The sequence below is a fragment of a genome, unplaced genomic scaffold (genome assembly GCF_019419815.1).
Source record: "Pyrus x bretschneideri cultivar Hongxiangsu unplaced genomic scaffold, Pyrus_bretschneideri_v1 Contig2, whole genome shotgun sequence".
Classification (NCBI taxonomy): Eukaryota; Viridiplantae; Streptophyta; class Magnoliopsida; order Rosales; family Rosaceae; genus Pyrus; species Pyrus x bretschneideri.
In genome coordinates, this window is record NW_025999501.1 from 8,887,984 (window position 1) to 8,906,954 (window position 18,971).

Below are 18,971 nucleotides of genomic sequence, written 5' to 3' on the forward strand. Positions count from 1 at the left end.
AAGTGTTCATGTCAATCGGTAACCTGTGGTCGCTTGAAACCGCAGAATTCCGAGTATAATTCATGATGTAAAAGTATACCATGTATAGTGTGTATGCACATTGGTAGTCCTGTATCGAGACTTTTCGATCCACACCATATGCATGCGTATAAAACTACATGCACATTACTATTTCTGAATCAAGACATCAACATAGAACATTTCTAGCATTGTTTATCAGGTAACATTATTGTGTAAATCATTTTGCTTTCCCTCTCCCACCTTTTATTGCAGTTAATGTACCGTAAGCTTTAGCATCTTGTTGTAAGTCATACCTACATCAAGCATTTGGCCTCAGCGGTATCTTCCTGGAAGATGAAGATGATGCAGGGAGAGCTACACTTGATCAATTTGCGTGTGAATTTGACGGTGGTTGTTACTTGGGCTTTTGCTTCAAAAGACCAGAGACTGAAGCACAGTGTGTTGAGTTGTAAGTGCATTTCTCGCAGCACGCCTGCAGCTGTTCAATGACTTTCCAGCACCTGCCAAGTATAAGCACTAGTTACAAAGTAAACATTAACTTATATAAGAACATAGTGCATTAGAAGCATCAGAAATGGATAACATATAACTGGGAGGCCTTAAAACCATGTAATCTTCTGTGTCGGTTCGACACTGAAATAGTGACAGGTGTTGCATCAATTACAGAACCTTTGGCTATAAACAACCAGAGGTGGTCGCTTTTATAGATAATGCATATGGGAGGAAATATGTCTGAAGAACAAAAAAGGACAGCTGGAAGAGAATGCTCTGAGTAAGGTCATAGCTAGTGAATGTGACCTCAGATTATGCATCGTACCACACCCAGTTCTCATGACAGCAATTCAAAAGTGGATTCAATATACTGGTCAGGTTCATCACCTAGCTATTACGAAGCACATCATCATAGCCCAAATTCAAATTTATAGTAACATGGCAAGCCTCTGATAACAAAAGTACAATTGAAGGCTTGATCGGGAACTGGTAAATAAGCACCAGAAGCAATTCATTGAAAAATCCACAAACTGAAAATAACATTCAACCTCCTTGATCATCATCCACAGTTTCACTTCAAAAGAAGTAGATATAACTGGCAAGTCTTTGAAACTAATCAAAAGAAGTGGATGTAATTTGTGCCAAGTAGAGACACAAAATGGAATCATGGTAATCGATTTTAATACAAAGAATGGTTTTGTAAGGAGAGAAATAAAGACAAAAACGAATAATATACCTCCTATGCAACTGTTTCTAAAACCACCTAAGATAGCTGAAAGTGTTAAGATCTTTTTTCATTACCTGTGTTTAAAAAGAAAAAAAAAAAGACGGCAATTTCTGTTTTCGGTCATGTTTCCTTGTTTAACGAATCTCATATGTGTAAGCTAATGGAACACCAAGATGTGAAGCTAAGAGACGGATGCAACTCCTTGACTGTCATCCACAGTTTCACCTCAAAAGATATAATTCGCGACTTATAGTTTGATTTTAAATATAAAGAATGATTTTATGTGGAGAAAAATACAGAGACAAATATTATACCTCTTAGGCCACTGTTTCTAAGACGACCTAATATAGAGACAAATCAATTTCCCTTAATTAGTTTTGTGACAGAAAAAGATGGAAACTTCTGTTTTCGGTCATATTTCCTTGTTTCAAGAACCTAACGCAAACAATCTCATATCCATAAGCTAAGGAAACAAACAAAATGTGAAGTTAAGATAGAACTCCTAATCACTATAGCTGGATTGTATCTACAAGTATCAGTACAATTCCCCCTCGCCAGAGATCACAGATTTACCTTCACGGTGCTAAAAGAACGTATTGTCAAAAAAACCGCTTGTGGGAACCGTTAGGGTGCATTTTTAGGGAGGATTAGCTTGGGTAGCATAACTCACTAGATCAAGGCATACTGAAGGAAAAAATGGATCATAACTTCCAAATTTGTCCAAGTTAATCAGGAAGGAAAGTTATCCCTTCTAATCCCACCTTTTTGTGGGCATTCGAACGGACAACTTTCCTTCATGAGTAACCCATCCTCTACCTTCAACTTGGATATGCCTTGAATCTAGCAATTACCCTATACAACCCAATCACCTCAATCACCCCAAACAAACACACCCTTACCGTCTTATATATTTTTTGAAAAGCGCCGGATTATATATTTTTTTAAAAGCTCAGGGAAGAGTAAAGCAAGCAGCCAATCACCAGCCAGAAATCAAATCACAATGGATTTTATATAAATCACAATACGATGGAGAAATAAACAAAAATTGTTCTTGAATGGAAAGATATTCGATTCGACCCATGAATTTTAAAGCTTCACTCTTGGGAAAGAGAATGGAGACGGTAGAAATGTCCCTTTATTTTCTCGGCAACCAAACAATATTTTCTCGGAAACCAAACAAGTGATACATAATAATAAGGAGGAGAGGAGGAAAGGGAGGATGGACGGACGGACGTACTTTTGAGGAAGGAAGTTGTTCTTGGAGAGGCATGCTTGAATGTTGCAGGCTTCTTTCTTGCACGGCTCTTTGCTTTCTTGCCGCGCCATCTCTCTCTTTCTCTCTCTCTTTAAAGCATTCGATCGTCGGAAATGGCAGCTCCTCCGGTTTCTAATATTTATAGAAGTCTCAGCGAGCGACCGACCGACCGACCTTCCCAGGTGTGCCGCTTCTGTCATGGACCGGCTTATTCGTTTTCTTTGGGAACACTCGGTCGGACTCGAATCGATTCGATTTTGGATATTTTTTTGGGATTTTAACAAAAAACCGGTACGGTTAATTTTAACGAAAAATTACATTTTTACACTAAAAAGTTAATATGATACTATTTATTTTACACTTTATTTTGTCCTTATTGTTAAAACTCAAAATTTTCAATCACTTATTATTAGTTTTTTTTTTCTTTTCACGATTCTCTTCGAATCCTTTTGGCAAGGATTCTGGAGATCTGTGAATCATGTATGTTTATCATATATTATGAGGTTAGATATTGTTTGTGTTGAATTTTAAATAAAAATATTTAAAATGATTTATGACCGTTTGATGTATGATGAGCGGACACGATTCATAGATTCCCGGAATCCTTACAAAGAGAATCAAACGAGGATCCGGATTCTTTTTTATGACCCTCTACTTCCACAGAATTTCTAACTCTACCTCCTATATTACGTCTCACTTTACTTTTTATATTATTTATATCCCAAATTACTTCATTATATCAGCTGGGTTAAGAGATATATTTGTTTCGTTAATGTGGCAAGAACTCTTTGGTCTTTTTAGCGTTTAATAATTTTGAGAAGTTGAGCCAATTAGAGTTGTGATAGAGGGAGTTTACAGTAATTTTAGCAGCTGTTGGCTTTGGTGTGTTTTTCTTGCCAATGTGATTTTTGCTATTTTAAAGTTCCAAATATGAAAAAGAGCTAAAAAACCAAAGAGTCTTTGCTGCATCAGCAAATCTAAAACTAAAGTATTCTCCTTCGATCGATTTCACGAATGAAATGAGTACATGAGATAAGGTAAGATATAACAACGTGTAGAAGTAAAGTGAAATTTTGTAAAGGGTAAAGGGTCATTGAAAAAATTGAATCATTTTCGAATCCTTTTTACTTAAAAGCCACAAAGATGTTAGCCTAAATAACCAAAGCTAATGTAAGGCCTTGAGCAAAGGGTACTACCGATTTTGCTAATTATACACGATCATCGTTTAAATCTCTAGTTTGCGTGAAAAGTCATTCCAACTGATAAAGAGGTCAAGAGCTTCATGACAATTTAGCTCCTTGACCTTGTATATTAGCTTAACCTTGTTGTTATAATAATTCTATTTCCATAACTAAATCTATCATAAAAGGTGGATCCGTTTTAATCGGTTCAGTTTTTTTGTCAAAACGACAATCAAACCAAAATTACTATTTATTTCAATTTTCTTCGGTTAAATTTGATTTTGGTTCAATTTTTTTTATTCGGTTTAGGTTTTTTTTTTTATTATATAAAATTGAAAAGTGCTTTCATTTTTAGTTGATAAAACCTGAAAAGTATATTCAAATCGTAGTCTGCTGTGCTTTGCAACTCCAACTTTTGACCCAAACCTATTGAGATGGATTGGAATTTTTTTGAGATGTTGTGGATTTGATTCAAATTATCAAGCAAATAGTACATAACAAGGCATGCTTAAAAATACATAATAGTATTGAGATACATACATTGCAAATTAAAATAACATAAATTATAAAATATTAGAATATACTGAAAATAAGAAAACAACTTTATAATAAATGTTCATATAAGTGTTCAAAAATCTCTTTTATTTTATTGAAAAAATGAAATAAAAAATAAAAAATATCGTTTTTTCTCCACCTCCATAGGTTAGGCGGACGGCTATCTAGCTGCGACCAGTACTATAACTCTAACGATGATGACCAGCAAAGCGGTTAAGATTCCCCAAACTATCAGATCCTTCTTTTTCCACCTTATCTGACATTCCAGCTGCCTGCAATCTTGTGCCTGCATCGGCAAACCAATCAGTAACACAGCATACATAAGAAAGCGAATCCTATCAAATCTTCCAGCTAAGAAAGCGAGGGCGGAAGCAGCACCATTAAAGGAATGCGTTCTCGATCTCCATCTCGGTCTTGATCAGAATTGGCGGTGGTTGCGGGCAGTGCGGCGTCGGAGGAACGGCGTGAGCGGGAGAGAGTGGAGAGGAAATGGTGCTGGTGGCGCTTTTGATCTTCGGTTTGTCCTTGACGGCGTTCGAGGGCTAACTGCTCTCGATCGAGGACAGAAGCAGATTCAAGATCCCAAAAAACCGAACTGGATTGTTTGACACGTGACTCTATTCCAAATGGGTACTTTGCCACATTCAAATGGGTACCATCTAAAACTTGGACCGAAATCTCTTCAACAATTTTTTGAATAAATTTATATTCATGCCTACAAGTTTAAAAGCATAAAAAAGAACATTATTATAATTAAACTACAAGAAATTAGTGGATGTTCCATGTAATCAATATTTTAAGTGCAGACAGACAACTCTACACAAGAAAAAGTAAATCAAATATTTGGACTAAATGAATAATATTAAACTATACTAGATGAAACTCTTAGATATTTCATGTAATAATAAGATACTAATCATAAAAACAATAAAATATGACAAAATTACCCCTGCACTATTTTATGCATTCGTCTCGGTTGGGTTTGAACTTTTTTTTTTCTTTTTTGGGGGGGAGGGGTGCATTTGTCTCCCATTCTTTTTGGTGAAGCCCGTGACCTCAAATGGGCTATTGACATTATATATTAAGTATAGATGAATGGTGTTTAGCTATGTGTTGATAAATTTTATAGGCCGAACATGATTCACCATCAATATTATCGATATTGTCTCAAATTGATCTCCTACTAGTTAGTATTAGATTTTACCACAAAAATTCTCGTTAGTATTAGGAGCGCAAACTCTCATATATTTGTTGTATATTATTTTATTATATGACCGATGTGGGATCATATTCTCCATTATGTGTTTCCTTCACATACTAATAATGAATTAACTTAAACAAGTTTTCCTATAATATTATGAGGGAATAATATCAAAATATTATGAAAAATGCTAGGGATAATTTCTCGAAAGTGAAACTCTCCATTAATTTTTTGCCACAATGTTTTAATATTGGCAAGGGAACTAACACTAAACTATGAGCTGTGAGAGAGCTCAAGGAGAGTTCTACTTTGAGAGGGTCTCCTTAGCATTTCTCAAATATTAGATAATCATGTTAGTCTTTTTAACTAAAGTAGTTGTTGAAATTGTTATAACTCCTTACTTTGATCACTGAAATTTAAAATTGATAGAAGTGATTCTTGAGGTTAGAAAAATACCCGTCGGCCAGGAATGACCAGCCAGACAAATTTGCTGCTTTTGTAAGAGTTTCTCTCCAGCTCAACACCTTGTCCATGTTATGTTTGAGTTTGCTTTCATGGTGAGCAAGTGCCTTACCGAAACTCTTACTTTGGTTCCTCACATCCGATGGATCCACCTTGTAAAAAACTGGAAAAACCATCCGCTGCAGTTGTTCTTTACAGTGAAAGATGTGAACGAGTTCATCTAAGCACCACACTGAGGAAGCATAGTTTTCGGAGAAGACAACAAGAGAAATCCTCGAATCCTCAATTGCTTTGAGAAGCGATGATGATATTTCCTCTCCTCTTTTAAGCGTCTCATCGTCCATGAAGGTTTTGATTCCCTTCTGAACCAAATTGTTGTACAGATGACCCACAAAATTGTAGCGGGTATCTTCTCCTCTAAAACTGAGGAAGACATCATATGTCCCTGAATGTGTGTAAGAAGAAGACGAAGAGGAAGAGGCTCCTTCATTGGCCGTTGAATCCATGATCGTTCGATTACTAAAAAGGATGAGATGCTGAGAGATTAAATGTCAAAGACTGATCGATCTCTTGTGTTATGTACTTATGATAAGGCCTCTTTTCTAGACTTGACAATATGCGTGGCAGTTTCCTTGCCATCTTCCACGCTGACCTGGTCAAGGAAATTATAATCACGTGGCCGGTTCATTTTTGATTCGGCTAGTTCATAAAGACAAAAATTGACGTAGTGAAATATTATGACATAGTGGTATTCTTTTTCACTTTTACGTGAGAAGTCTCAAGTTCGATTCATAAATGGCTAGTTTGATCCACATTATTATGCATTCAACTGTGTGGCTTAGCCTAATTTGGTTTTTATCATAAGTCTTTACTGAACTATTATTTATAGTTGTTTTAATATATACAAGTGAATTACTTGCCATGACTGGGCCGTGGGAGATTAGGGAAGTCGAGGATAAACTTACAAATATTTTGGGTGAACCTTTTATTGAAGAGTCGATTGAGCAAAAGAACGAGCTAATTGGTATACTAAATAATTTGCTTGAGGAAGAGGAGCTATTTTGGAGACAAAGAGCAAAAGAAAATTGGGTCAAACTTGGCGATTGTAACACCAAATTTTCCACCAAAAAGCTAATTGAAGATAAAAGAGGAATTCGCTGCATGGTCGTGAGGATGATGGTAGGGTATGGCATGAAGACCGTAAGGGAATGGAAGATGTGGTGGTATCCTATTTTTCCACCTTATTTACTTCCAATGGTGCTTGCCAATTTCGAAGATATTTTATGTAATATCACACCTTCGGTAACGGATGAGATGAACAACAACCTTGGGAGGCCTATCACGGATGAGGAGATTAAATGTGCAGTCTACCAAATGCATCCCACCAAAGCATCTGGACCCGATGGTATGTCTCTCGGGTTTTATCAAAAACATTGGGGGATTGTAGGTCCTGATGTTTGTAATTGGAATCCGTGCTATGATTTTATCGGGGCAAATCCTAAGGAAGATTAATTATACACATGTTACTTTGATTCCCAAAGTGAAGGAGGCAACAAAGATGACACAATTACACCCTATAAGCCTGTGTAATGTTCTTTATAAAATTATGGTGAAGGTATTAACGAATAGAATGAAGCTAATTCTTCCCCATGTCATATCTCCCACCAGAGTGCTTTTATTCTGGGGCGATTGATTTCCGATAATTACTTAGTCGTCGTGGAAGTTGCTCATTGTATGCATAAACAGTCCTCAGGGTTGAATGGGCTTATGGCATTGAGGTTGGACATTAGCAAGGCATATGATCACCTGGAGTGGAAGTTTCTTGAGGCTATGATGTATCACATGGGTTTGTCGTTGACATGGATCCATATGGTTATGTTGTGTGTTTTCATAGTCTCGTACTCTTTCTAATGCTAGGGAGACTAAATTTTGAAACAAAATTTGCAAACTAAATGATGTGTCACCAATAAGAATGAGCATGTTTATCAACGCTCAGACACCAATAAGAATGAGCACGTTTATCAACGTTTAAGTAATAAATCAATTAACAACTTTCATGTCCTTTAGTTTCTAAAACTTTATCTACAAATTTAGTCTTCCTAGCATTACTCATAGTCTTGTACTCTTTCTAATGCTAGGGAGACTAAATTTTGAAACAAAATTTGCAAACTAAATGATGTGTCACTAATAAGAATGTCAGAATGAGCATGTTTATTAACGCTTAGGTAATAAATCAATTAACAACTTTCATGTCCTTTAGTTTCTAAAACTTTATCTACAAATTTAGTTTCCTTAGCATTACTCTGAGTTGGGAAGTTAGGAAGTCGAAGAAGGAAACTTTATCGTATGTGAAAGATTGGCTTTGGAAAAAACTACAAAGTTGGTGTGGTGGCTTATTGAGTTGCAGGGGACGAGAATTGTTAGTGAAAACAGTGGCACAAGCCTTGCCTATGTATTCTATGCAATGTTTTCTTCTTCCTAAATCCTTATGTGAAGAATTAAACATGATGATTGTAAAATCTTGGTGAAGTGGTGATCCGGGCAAGCGGAAAATCCATTGGCTCAATTGGTGTCACTTGTGCAAGCCTAAACACAAGGAAGGTCTTGGTTTCAGGGATCTCTATGCTTTTAACCTTGCCTTATTGTCGAAACTAGTGTGGCGTCTCTTTCAACAATCTGTCTCTCTTGTCTATTATGTTTTCAAAGCCCGCTACTTTCCTACAACTGACTTTCTGGGTGCTCGGGTCAATGCTAATGGATCGTATGTTTAGAAGAGTATTGCGGCTGCACGGCCGGTGATACATAAGGGCATCGATGGCAGCTAGGTGATGGGAAGAATATCAGAATTTGGCAAGATAATTGGTTGCCGAGAGACTCCTACTTTTGAATTTTGAGTCCACCGTTGGTGTACTGGGATGTTGCAATAACGGTGGATAATCTCTTCCTTGCTGACTCGTGACAATGGGATTTTGAGCTGCTGCATGATTATTTTCTCAGGAGGAAATGGAACTAATCGTCAGCCTTCCATTCAGTATGTGTTCGGTTGTGGATTGTCGAATTTGGCATTATGAACGCAACGGGAAGTTCTCAGACCGAAGTGCCTACCATGTGGAACGTAGAGTCATTCCCTCAGCCGGGGATGGCGCAAATGCTTCTTCTTTTTATTCTTCTTCTGATGATGGAAGGGAAATGTTATAGAAGAAATTATGGAATGCATGTGTTTCCGGGAAGGTCAAGATTCGTGTTTGGCGTGCATGTTTGGACTCTCTTTCCACAAAATCGAACCTTACAAAGAGGTGAGTGGCTGTGGATAATTTATGTGGTTATTGTTGTTCACACGGCGAATCGACAGAACATTTACTAAGGGATTGCAGAATGGCGAAGGCGGTTTGGTTTGGTGGTTTGGGACTCAAGCTTGAGAAGGGCAACACTCAACAACTTATGCAATGGTTATTACAAATTGCTATGCACTTTCCATCCTCGGTCTTTGACTTTTGTTTGATGACCTTATGGATGCTGTGGAAGAATATAAATGACGCACTTTGGAATGGGTCTTTTTTGTCGTCGCAGGAGGTGGTGTTTCGAGCAGAGCGTTGACTGCAGGAGTATCAAAAATGGCATAATCTGTTGCGAGGAAGTCAAACCGTACCCACCAGAAGTGGAGAAAACCTGATGTAGATTGGGTTAAATGTAACTGATGTAGATTGGGTTAAATGTAACTTTGATGGGGCGTGGATTCAACAAGGTTTACGGGGTGGCTTTGGTGTTGTTCTTCGGGATCAGATGGGGGAGTTCATTGCTGCTGCTGGTGGTACCATTGGAAGGACAAGCTCTGCTTTCCACGCTGAGCTCTTTGCTGCGCGTCAAGCTGTTTTGTTGGCCCAGGCTTATTGCCCAGTTGGTAAGAGTGTAGTATTCGAAGGAGACTCAATTGTGGTATTTGCTGCCATGAAGGGTCAGGATGAAGATTGTTCACCTTTTGGTCCTATTATCAACGACCTTTGCTATTTGCTCAAAACCTTGCCTCAACCGTTGTTAAACCACGTTTAGCAGGAAAGTAACTCGGCAACGCATCGCCTTGCTTGAGTGGGAATTGGTAGTAATCAACAGTTTATGTGGTTTGAAGACCCTGATTTGCTTAGGGATATTTTGTTCGAAGATGCTATGTATTGTCATTTGATGATAGGTTTTCTTGTTGTACGGGACACTCTTTCTCCTTTGACTGAGTTAAAAGTCCCGGCAAAGTTTTATCGAAGCTCATAGTACACACTATCTTTAGTTTATACGTTTTTTGATTTGCTTAATGAATATCGTACTTTTTTTTTTTTCTTCTTCAAAAAAAAAAAAAAAAATACAAGCGAATTACCAATTTTAACTTAATTACACTAGCACCCGGAAGGACCGGGAAGGGAAAAAATTTAAACCCAAGACAAAATAGACTGTTGAAAATGAAGGCCCGTCATAATTAGGCGATACACACACAAGGCATTGGCATATATTAGGAAAAATCCTGAATTCAAATTTAAAACTTGGACCATTCTTCCACATAAGCAGACTTTTCATTTTAGTGGTGATTAGTCAGATGATAGTTTCAGTTATTTTCTATATTTTTCTTATCGATTTCACCTTTCTCAACAATTATGCATAATCAAACACGAACTGGTGGTTTAGTGATAAATGACGAATTACAAGGTTTTTTTTTAAACTAAAAATTGGAGGTTTCAGGTTCGAAACTCAAAGACTTGTGGTCAGGGGAGGCTGAAATGCTTCTGTGAGTTTTCCTAACCCCCAAAAGAAATGGATAACCGTGGTTTGCCACCAATTGTCTTCCTTAAAAAAAAAAAAAATTATGCATAACCACCATATGCATAAAGAGATCAAGAGCTTATGAAGTCATTTAAATCTCTAATCCTTGTGAAGTCATTCTAAATGATAAAGAGGTCAAGAGATTCGTGGCAATCTAACTGCTTGACCTTCTATATTGGCTTAACTTAATTAGTTTAACAAATGTTTCTCTCTTGTTGTTATGATAATTATACATTCAGAACTAAACCCATCATTAGTGATGAGTTCAATTTCAATCGATTCAGTTTTTTTGTCAAAATGAAAATCAAACCGAGATATTACTATTCATTTCGATTTAGTTCAGTTTGCTTCAGTTTTCTTTTCTCTATTCAGTTTGACTTTGATTCGATTTTTTCCGGATCGGTTTTTTTTTAATTGATCTGGTGCTGAGAAATTAGAACCCTTAAAAAATCTTTTACCATAAAATTACTTGCATTTTGTAATTTTATCATCACCTAAAATAAATAGATGTGTGCACAGAAACCACAGTCAAAACTCAAATCAAAATACAATTTTTAAGGATCAAGGCAGCCACAATGGCAACCATTGAAGGACTGCGACAGTGATCGAAGCCAATCCTACCAAATCTTCCAGCTAAGTAAGCGAGGGCGGAAGCAGCACCATTAAGGACTGCGATCTCGATCTCTGTCTCTATCTCTATCTCGGTCTCGGTCTCGGTCTCGGTCTCGGTCTCGGTCTCGGTCAGGATTGGTGGTGGTTGCGGGTGGTGCGGCGTCAGAGGAACGACACGGGTGGGAGAGACTGAAAAGGGGAAGGTGCTGGTGGCCCTTTTGATCCTCGGTTTGTTCTTGATGGCGTTGGAGGGCTAATTGCGGGCAAGTGAGGACACGAGCAGATCGAAAATCGAAACAAACCGAACCGGATTGATTGACACGTAACTCTATTTCAACCGGGTACTTCGCCACATTCAGGCAGGAGCTATCTAATACTTGGAACGAAATCTCTTCAACAATCTTTTGAATAAATTTAGCTTCATGGCTACAAGTTTAAAGGCATAAAAAGGAAATTTATTATAATTAGATAAATGACATTTAGCTATGTGTTGATAAACTTCATAGGTCGAACATAGTCCACCATCAACATTATGATATTGTCTCAATTTTATCTCATATTACTAGAAGTTAGATTTTATTACAAAAATCTCGTTGATATTAAGTGTTGAAACTTCCATATATTAATAGCATATTATTTTGTCATATGATAACGATGGATTTGAAATCCTATTCTCCAACATGTGTTTGATTCACATTCTAATAATGAATACAACTGAAACAAGTGTTCCTGTAACAAATGTGAGGGAATAATATTGAAATATTATAAATGTTAAGGAGAATCTTTTAAAAGTGGGATTCTCGATAGATTATCTGCCATCTTATGTTTTTTACACAATATTTTATAATGTTAGCATAAGAATTAACGATAAACTGTGAGTTGTCAGAAAGCTCGTGGAGAGTCCCACTTTGACGGAGTCTTTAGCATTTCACATATATTATATATTCATGTTAAGATTTTTAACCAAGATAGTCCCTTAAATCATCATAAGTCTTCATTTTGGTCACTGAAAATTAAAATCGATAAAAGTGGTTCTTGAGATTGTCCATCGTGAATCATTTGGTTCTTCCGTGAGAAATATCCGTTAAATTGAAAAAACCCCCAGTTCAAGTGGAGGGATTGATTTGATAAAAATAACATCAATTCAATAGAGATTTTTCACAAAAGAACAAAAAGTAATTGACAGTAGAGAATATTAGAGATTACTTCTAGTAATTTTAAATCTCAAGGAACAAGTAAATAGTTATGTCAGTCTCTGAAGAAATCATTTTGGCTAAAAACCCTGATATGCTTGTGAATTGAAGTAAATATTAAGCTTATTTTACATTTGAATGGTAGGTTTGCAAGCATATGGAGTCAGAAAAATACCCGTCCACCAGGAATGACCACCCAGACAAATTTGCTGCTTTTGTAAGAGTTTCTCTCCATCTCAACACCTTGTCCATGTTATCTTTGAACTTGCGTTCATGGTCAGCAAGTGCCTTACCGAAACTCTCTCTTTGGTTCCTCACATCCGATGGATCCACCTTGTAAAAAACTGGAAAAACCATCTGCTGCAGTTGTTCTTTACAGTGAAAGATGTGAACGAGTTCATCTAAGCACCACTTTGAGGAAGCATAGTTTTCGGAGAAGACAATAACAGAAATCCTCGATTCCTCAATTGCCTTGAGAAGCGCTGATGATATTTCCTCTCCTCTTTTAAGCGCCTCGTTGTCTATGAAGGTTTTGATTCCCTTCTGAACCAAATTGTTGTACAGATGACCTACAAAGTTGTTGCGAGTATCCTCGCCTCTAAAACTGAGGAAGACATCATATGTCCATGAATGGGTGTCAGAAGACGACGAAGAGCTAGGAAGAGGCTTCTCCATTGGTCGTTGAATCCATGTCAAAGACTGATCATCTATCTCTTGTGTTATATTAAGGCCTCTTTTCTTGACTTGACATAGGGGAAGCAGTTTCCTTGCCATCTTCCATGTTGATCTAAAGTCAAGGAAATTATAAAGTAGGTGGCTAGTTCATTTTTTATTTGGCTAGTTTTTCAAAAAGACAAACTTTGACGTAGTCCTATTATGTAGTATTAGGATCTAGTAATATTCTTTTTTATTTGTAAGTGAGAAGTCTCAAGTTCAGTTTCCGTAGATGGCGAGTTTGATTCCACATCATTATGCATTCAATTGTGTGGCTTATCGCAATTTGGATTTTATCATGTCATTAAGAACTATTATATGCAAGAGTACACAAAACTATGTTTAGGAATACATATGTGTGTGTGTGCGCGCGCGTGCATATCATCAGTTATCACCAAGGCACAAAGCGATCCATAAACAAACACACAGTGTCTTCTGAAAGCGAAGAAGAGTCCAAGTCCCTCTGGATCTGAACCATCCTGTAGCTCCTCTCCTTTCTTGCTTCCTTAAACTCTCGTTGTTCTTGCTGTTGTTGTTCAGCTTTCGATGACAACACCAATCGCTTCTTAGCGCCTAACTTCTCTTTCAGCTTATTCAGCTCGCTCATCCACGACTCTACCACTGCAGCCATAATTTGGAACTACTTGAATGCTTGAAATATGCGGCCTACTTTTCTGTACTGGTTTTCTGGTTTATCAAAGCTAACGAGGAGAGCTGGCTATATGCCTCTAGGGTTTATATAGAAGAAGAAGAAGTTGTGGCCTTCCTCCGGTTTGGAAGAAAAATCAGTGTGTGCCATGGCCGTTGGATATACGGTCGCACACAGGATATAAATTTAGGGATATTCGATGGGAGGAGGGACAGAGAGAGAGAGAGCGGAGACGTGGGTTATTTCAGCAAGTGAATGAAAAGCGTCCCCGTGGGCGCACAGCACTTGTTTGTTTAGATTGTGGGAGACTTGGCCAATTGGTATTCAATGTGTTCATCAATTAGATTTCTTTAAACCAACTCCAAGGGGTTAAAACCTAAATTTTTATTTTAGAAAATTATTATTTTGAAAATTCTAGCCTAGCGCCGCCTAGGACCCGTCTAGGCGTTAGACGGTTGGCCACCACTCCTATTAATCCCTAGACGTTTGTAAATTACGAAATGGTGCTTAGACATGCTTAGGCGTCCACTTAGTCCGACTAAACCCACATAATCGCGACTCTTACTTAGATAGAAAATAGATAGCTTTTGTTTTCCATTTTATTTTATAAGACACTTGTTGAATACTTGAATGAACACTCATTATACTCTACTTCTCCGTGTTTTCAATATGTTGTAATATTTTTGACTCTATATGTCATTCTATTTTTCAGTTTATGTATTCCTATACAATGTGTATTTTTTATTTATTGATTTTTTTTTTAACAAACGACATTATTACACTAAAGGGAGGGAGGTGAGCTTAGCCTTACAATGAGCTAGCAATAATGTGGTTCAAATTCTCCTTTGGTGAAGAGTCTTAGGTTCGATTCTTACTAAAGACGAATTTGAACCGCATTATTGTTAGCCCATTGTAAGGCTTAGCCACTCCCTTAATTACTGTAGATAATCTCATTTGTTAAAAACACACTTACATAAAAAACATATAATAAGTTTACTTAAATCCTCTTAGGCCCTTATCTAGGCGCTAGACTCCAATACATTGCCTAAGTCGCATCTAACATCTTTTAGAACCTTGCATGTAACGACCCATTTCGAAAATACCCCTATTGACGAGAAGGTTGACTTTCGTCCTTGGATACGTTATAATTTCTCGTTTATTTTATTTCCACAATTCTTATCAATATGAACGCGTAGGCACGATCGAAATCAAATTTAGAGTTAAAACGAAACTTCCACAATTTTTAAACTACAAGGGCAAATTGGTAATTTCGCATGTGGAGAATTTCTCCCCACTTTGAGCCTCTACATGGCTGGGACGTGGCACTCCCCCTATCTCTTCTTCTTCTCTCCCGTGACCTCTCCCTCTCTATAACTCTCACTCACACTCTCTCTACCCTCTCCTCTCCCATCTGACGAACACACACACTCACATACACAGACTACAACCACGATCACACCATCATCTGGACCTTCTTCTTCCTTCCCTCACCTCCCTCTGACTCTCTCTCCCTCGTTACACAGTACATTCACTGTGCAAAAAGTAGATCCGGCGAAGGTCCTGGCTATTTTCCGGCCGACCCCGACCTGAACTCGATCTCATCTTGGTATATTCATGTTCCTTATCTTCATATCTTTATTTTGGTTGTTGAATCATTGAAAATGGTCTGAAATTGAGCTCGAGCGGAGCTCGGGAAGGGCTGCCCAGATTGTGGCCGAACCTACGGCCTGGAACCGGGTCGACCCGACCCGTGACCCTTCGGCCCAACTCTAAACCCAGCCCAAAAATTTGGGCCTATATAGCCAAGCCGAAAACAGATCCAGGCCCAAACCTAATTCTAAAACCGGCCCATCCACCTATTAGCCCAGGCCTAATACATTAGGCCTAAACCAAAGCCCAAAACCCAAATTGAGAACCGGTCCAATCCACAAACCAGTTCCACGGTCGGTGCGCAGCTGTGAATGGGTGCGCGTGGAGCACACGCGCCTCCGCCGGCCAAAAAAATTATCATAGATGGCAGGTAACCCAGCCCAAAAAAATTTATGGTAACATGGCAAGCCTCTGATAACAAAAGAACAATTGAAAGCTTGATTGGGAACTGGTAAATAAGCACCAGGAGCAATTCATTGAAAAATCCACAAACTGAAAACTAACATTCAGCCTCCTTTATCATCATCCACAGTTTCAATTCAAAAGAAGTAGATATAACTGGCAAGTCTTTGAAACTGTTCAAAAGAAGTAGATGTAATTTGTGCCAAGTAGAGACACGAGATGGAATCATGGTAATCGATTTTAATACAAAGAACGGTTTTGGAAGGAAAGAAATACAGATAGAGACGAATCATATACCTCCTAAGCAAGTGTTTGTAAAGACCACCTAAGATAGCTGAAAGTGTCAAAATTTCCTTGTTTAACGAATCTCGTATGCATAAGCTACCTTAATTGGCATCCACATTTTCACCTCAAGAGATATAATTCCACACTTAAGAAACAAGGATATAGTATGTGTTAATTTAAGTTTGCAATAAGTCTCTTATAATTTATTCAAAAAATATATCAAAAAAACCGTGGCGTACGGCCATACGGACCCAAAATACGAAGAAGCTGATCCAACACAATAAGAATAAGAATTTGCAAACTATTTCAAACTTCTTCTGCAAACACGTCATCCTGCTTATCTGAGTTTCCGGCTGCCTGAAATCTTGTGCCTGCATCGCCAAACCAATCAGTAACACAGCATACATAAGAAAACGAATCCTACAAATCTTCCAGCTAAGAAAGCGAGGGCGGAAGCAGCACCTTTGAAGGACTGCGATCCCGATCTCGGTCTCGGTCTCTCTCGAATTGCTCGCGATCGAGGACAGGAGCAGATCCAAGTTCCAAAAAAACCGAACTGGATTGTTTGACACGAGACTTTGTTCCAACTGGATACTTTGCCACATTCAAATGGGTACTATCTAAAACTTGGACCGAAATATCTTCAACAATTTTTTGAATAAATTTATATTCAGGCCTACAAGTTTAAAAGCATAAAATAGAACATTATTATAATTAAACTAGAAGAAATCCGTGGATGTTACATGTAAACAATATTTCAAGTGCAGACAGAGAACTCTACTTAAGAAAAAGAAAGTCAAAACATTTGGACTAAATCAATAATATTAGATCATGCTAGAAGAAACCCCTGGATATTCTACGTAATAGTAAGATACTAATCATAAAAAAAACAATAATAAAAATTCTTTTTATGACAAAATTGCCTCTGCACTATTTTAGGCATTCGATTCGGCTGGTTTTGAACTTTTTTGTTTGGAAAAACGGGGGGGGGGGGGGGGGGGGGGGGGGGGGGGTGGGGGGTGGGGTGGCGGCATTTGTGTTCCATTCTTTTTGGTGAAGTCCGTGACCCCAAATGGGTTGTTGACATTATATATTAAGTATAGATGAATGGTGTTTAGCTATGCGTTGATAAATTTTATAGGCCAAACATGATTTACCATCAAGATTACCAATAGGGTCTCAATTTAATCTCCTACTACTCGGTATTAGATTTTACTACAAAATTTCTCTATTAGGAGTGCAAACTCTCATATATTTGTTGTATATTATTTTATCATATGACCGATGTGGGATTATATTCTCCAATATGTGTCATATGACCGATGTGGGATTATACTACAAAAATTCTCTATTAGGAGGGCATAACAAGTTTTCCTATAATATTGTGAGGGAATAATATCAAAATATTATGAAAATGCTAAGGATAATTTCTCAAAAGTGACACTCTCTATGAATTTTTTGCCACCTCATTTTTTGCCACACTAATTTATAATGTTAGTTCTCAAAAGGGAACTAACATTAAACTATGAGGTGTGAGAGAGCTCATGAAGAGAGTTCCACTTTGAGAGGGTTTCCTTAGCATTTCTCAAATATTATATATTTATGTTAGTCTTTTTAACTAAAATAGTTGCTGAAATTGTTATAATTCTTCATTTTGGTCACTGAAATTTAAAATCGATAAAAGTGATTCTTGAGAGTGTCCACCGTTAATCACTTTGGTCATTTTGTAAGAAATCTTAGCTAAACTTGAGAAACCACCAGTTCAAGCGAAGTGATTGATTTGACAAAAATACACTCAATTTAACAAAGATTTTTTTTTACGGAATAACCAAAATGATTGACAATGGACAATCTCAAGAATTGCTTCTATCGATTTTAAATCTTAAAGAATAAAGTAAAGAGTTATGCTCTTCTCAGAAAAACTATTTTGGCTAAAAAAACCTTCATATTATGCTTATGAATTGAAGCTTATTAGTACATAGAGGTCAGAAAGATACCCGTCGGCCAGGAATGACCAGCCAGACAAATTTGCTGCTTTTGTAAGAGTTTCTCTCCATCTCAACACCTTGTCCATGTTATCTTTGAGTTTGCTTTCATGGTCAGCAAGTGCCTTACCGAAACTCTTTCTTTGGTTCCTCACATCGGATGGATCCACCTTGTAAAAAACTGGAAAAACCATCTGCTGCAGTTGTTCTTTACAGTGAAAGATGTGAACGAGTTCATCTAAGCACCAGTGTGAGGAAGCGTAGTTTTCGGAGAAGACAACAAGAGAAATCCTTGACTGCTCGATTGCTTTGAGAAGCGCCAACGATATTTCCTCTCCTCTTTGAAGCGCCTCGTCGTCTATGAAGGTTTTGATTCCCTTCTGAACCAAATTGTTGTACAGATGACCTACAAAATTGTAGCGGGTATCCTCTCCTCTAAAACTGAGGAAGACATCATATGTCCATGAACGGGTGCAAGAAGAAGACGAAGAGGAAGACGCTCCTTCCTTGGTCGTTGAATCCATGATCGTTCGATTGCTAAAAAGGATGAGATGCTGAGAGAATAAATGTCAACGACTGATCCATCTCTTGTGTTATGAACTTATGATAAGGCCTGTTTTCTCAACTTCACAATATGCGAAGCAGTTTCCTTGCCATCTTCCACGCTGACCTGGTCAAGGAAATTATAATATGCATTGGCATGTTCTAGGAAAAACCTGAATTGAAATTTAAAACTTTGACCATTCTTCCAACAGTCATAATACACATGGCATTGGCAAGT

General features: G+C 37.7%; 5 protein-coding genes across 7 annotated transcripts; all 5 read right to left on the reverse strand.

Annotated features, from left to right (window-relative positions):
• Positions 1–121: 121 nt before the first annotated feature.
• On the reverse strand, positions 122–2,727 carry LOC125476798 (cx9C motif-containing protein 4-like). Its single transcript, XM_048583339.1, has 2 exons — positions 2,478–2,727; positions 122–521 (listed from the first exon to the last, which is right to left on the reverse strand). The coding sequence occupies exons 1-2, from the start codon at positions 2,693–2,695 to the stop codon at positions 416–418; spliced, it is 324 nt and encodes a 107-aa protein (XP_048439296.1). The 5' UTR covers positions 2,696–2,727; the 3' UTR covers positions 122–415.
• Positions 2,728–4,296: 1,569 nt separating this feature from the next.
• LOC103944965 (disease resistance protein RPV1) lies at positions 4,297–6,488 on the reverse strand. 2 transcript variants are annotated; one of them, XM_048583336.1, is made up of 4 exons: positions 5,889–6,488; positions 4,891–4,946; positions 4,610–4,848; positions 4,297–4,517 (listed from the first exon to the last, which is right to left on the reverse strand). In XM_048583336.1, the coding sequence occupies exons 1-4, from the start codon at positions 6,398–6,400 to the stop codon at positions 4,392–4,394; spliced, it is 933 nt and encodes a 310-aa protein (XP_048439293.1). In that variant the 5' UTR covers positions 6,401–6,488; the 3' UTR covers positions 4,297–4,391. The 2 variants fall into 2 exon arrangements, with proteins under 2 accessions (XP_048439293.1, XP_009353729.2); XM_009355454.3 differs by having other exon boundaries at positions 4,610–4,946; positions 5,889–6,485.
• A 4,638-nt stretch (positions 6,489–11,126) lies between these two features.
• LOC108867075 (TMV resistance protein N) lies at positions 11,127–13,421 on the reverse strand. The gene is made up of 2 exons (XM_018646894.2): positions 12,681–13,421; positions 11,127–11,738 (listed from the first exon to the last, which is right to left on the reverse strand). Exons 1-2 carry the CDS (start codon positions 13,277–13,279, stop codon positions 11,363–11,365), a joined length of 975 nt encoding a protein of 324 aa, XP_018502410.2. The 5' UTR covers positions 13,280–13,421; the 3' UTR covers positions 11,127–11,362.
• Positions 13,422–13,495: 74 nt separating this feature from the next.
• LOC103944966 lies at positions 13,496–14,115 on the reverse strand. The gene has a single exon (XM_009355455.3). The coding sequence runs from the start codon at positions 13,848–13,850 to the stop codon at positions 13,611–13,613; it is 240 nt and encodes a 79-aa protein (XP_009353730.2). The 5' UTR covers positions 13,851–14,115; the 3' UTR covers positions 13,496–13,610.
• Positions 14,116–16,370: 2,255 nt separating this feature from the next.
• On the reverse strand, positions 16,371–18,857 carry LOC103944968 (disease resistance protein RPV1). 2 transcript variants are annotated; one of them, XM_048583337.1, is made up of 3 exons: positions 18,203–18,857; positions 16,668–16,881; positions 16,371–16,576 (listed from the first exon to the last, which is right to left on the reverse strand). In XM_048583337.1, the coding sequence occupies exons 1-3, from the start codon at positions 18,712–18,714 to the stop codon at positions 16,409–16,411; spliced, it is 894 nt and encodes a 297-aa protein (XP_048439294.1). In that variant the 5' UTR covers positions 18,715–18,857; the 3' UTR covers positions 16,371–16,408. The 2 variants fall into 2 exon arrangements, with proteins under 2 accessions (XP_048439294.1, XP_048439295.1); XM_048583338.1 differs by lacking the exon at positions 16,668–16,881 and having other exon boundaries at positions 18,203–18,854.
• Positions 18,858–18,971: the final 114 nt, after the last annotated feature.

Bases quoted from the DNA above. Each gene is read 5' to 3' on its own strand.
- LOC125476798 (XM_048583339.1), bottom strand. From the start codon at position 2,695: ATGACAGAAGCGGCACACCTGGGAAGGTCGGTCGGTCGGTCGCTCGCT. The intron at 522-2,477 runs GTACGTCCGTCC...TATACTTGGCAG, and splicing joins AACAACTTCCTTCCTCAAAA to GTGCTGGAAAGTCATTGAAC.
- LOC103944965 (XM_009355454.3), bottom strand. From the start codon at position 6,400: ATGGATTCAACGGCCAATGAAGGAGCCTCTTCCTCTTCGTCTTCTTCT. The intron at 4,947-5,888 runs GTATTTTTCTAA...TTAAACTTGTAG, and splicing joins TGGTCATTCCTGGCCGACGG to GCATGAATATAAATTTATTC. The intron at 4,518-4,609 runs GTGCTGCTTCCG...TTGCCGATGCAG, and splicing joins GAGAACGCATTCCTTTAATG to GCACAAGATTGCAGGCAGCT.
- LOC108867075 (XM_018646894.2), bottom strand. From the start codon at position 13,279: ATGGCAAGGAAACTGCTTCCCCTATGTCAAGTCAAGAAAAGAGGCCTT. The intron at 11,739-12,680 runs GTATTTTTCTGA...TTAAACTTGTAG, and splicing joins TGGTCATTCCTGGTGGACGG to CCATGAAGCTAAATTTATTC.
- LOC103944966 (XM_009355455.3), bottom strand. From the start codon at position 13,850: ATGGCTGCAGTGGTAGAGTCGTGGATGAGCGAGCTGAATAAGCTGAAA.
- LOC103944968 (XM_048583337.1), bottom strand. From the start codon at position 18,714: ATGGATTCAACGACCAAGGAAGGAGCGTCTTCCTCTTCGTCTTCTTCT. The intron at 16,882-18,202 runs GTATCTTTCTGA...TTAAACTTGTAG, and splicing joins TGGTCATTCCTGGCCGACGG to GCCTGAATATAAATTTATTC. The intron at 16,577-16,667 runs GTGCTGCTTCCG...TTGGCGATGCAG, and splicing joins GGGATCGCAGTCCTTCAAAG to GCACAAGATTTCAGGCAGCC.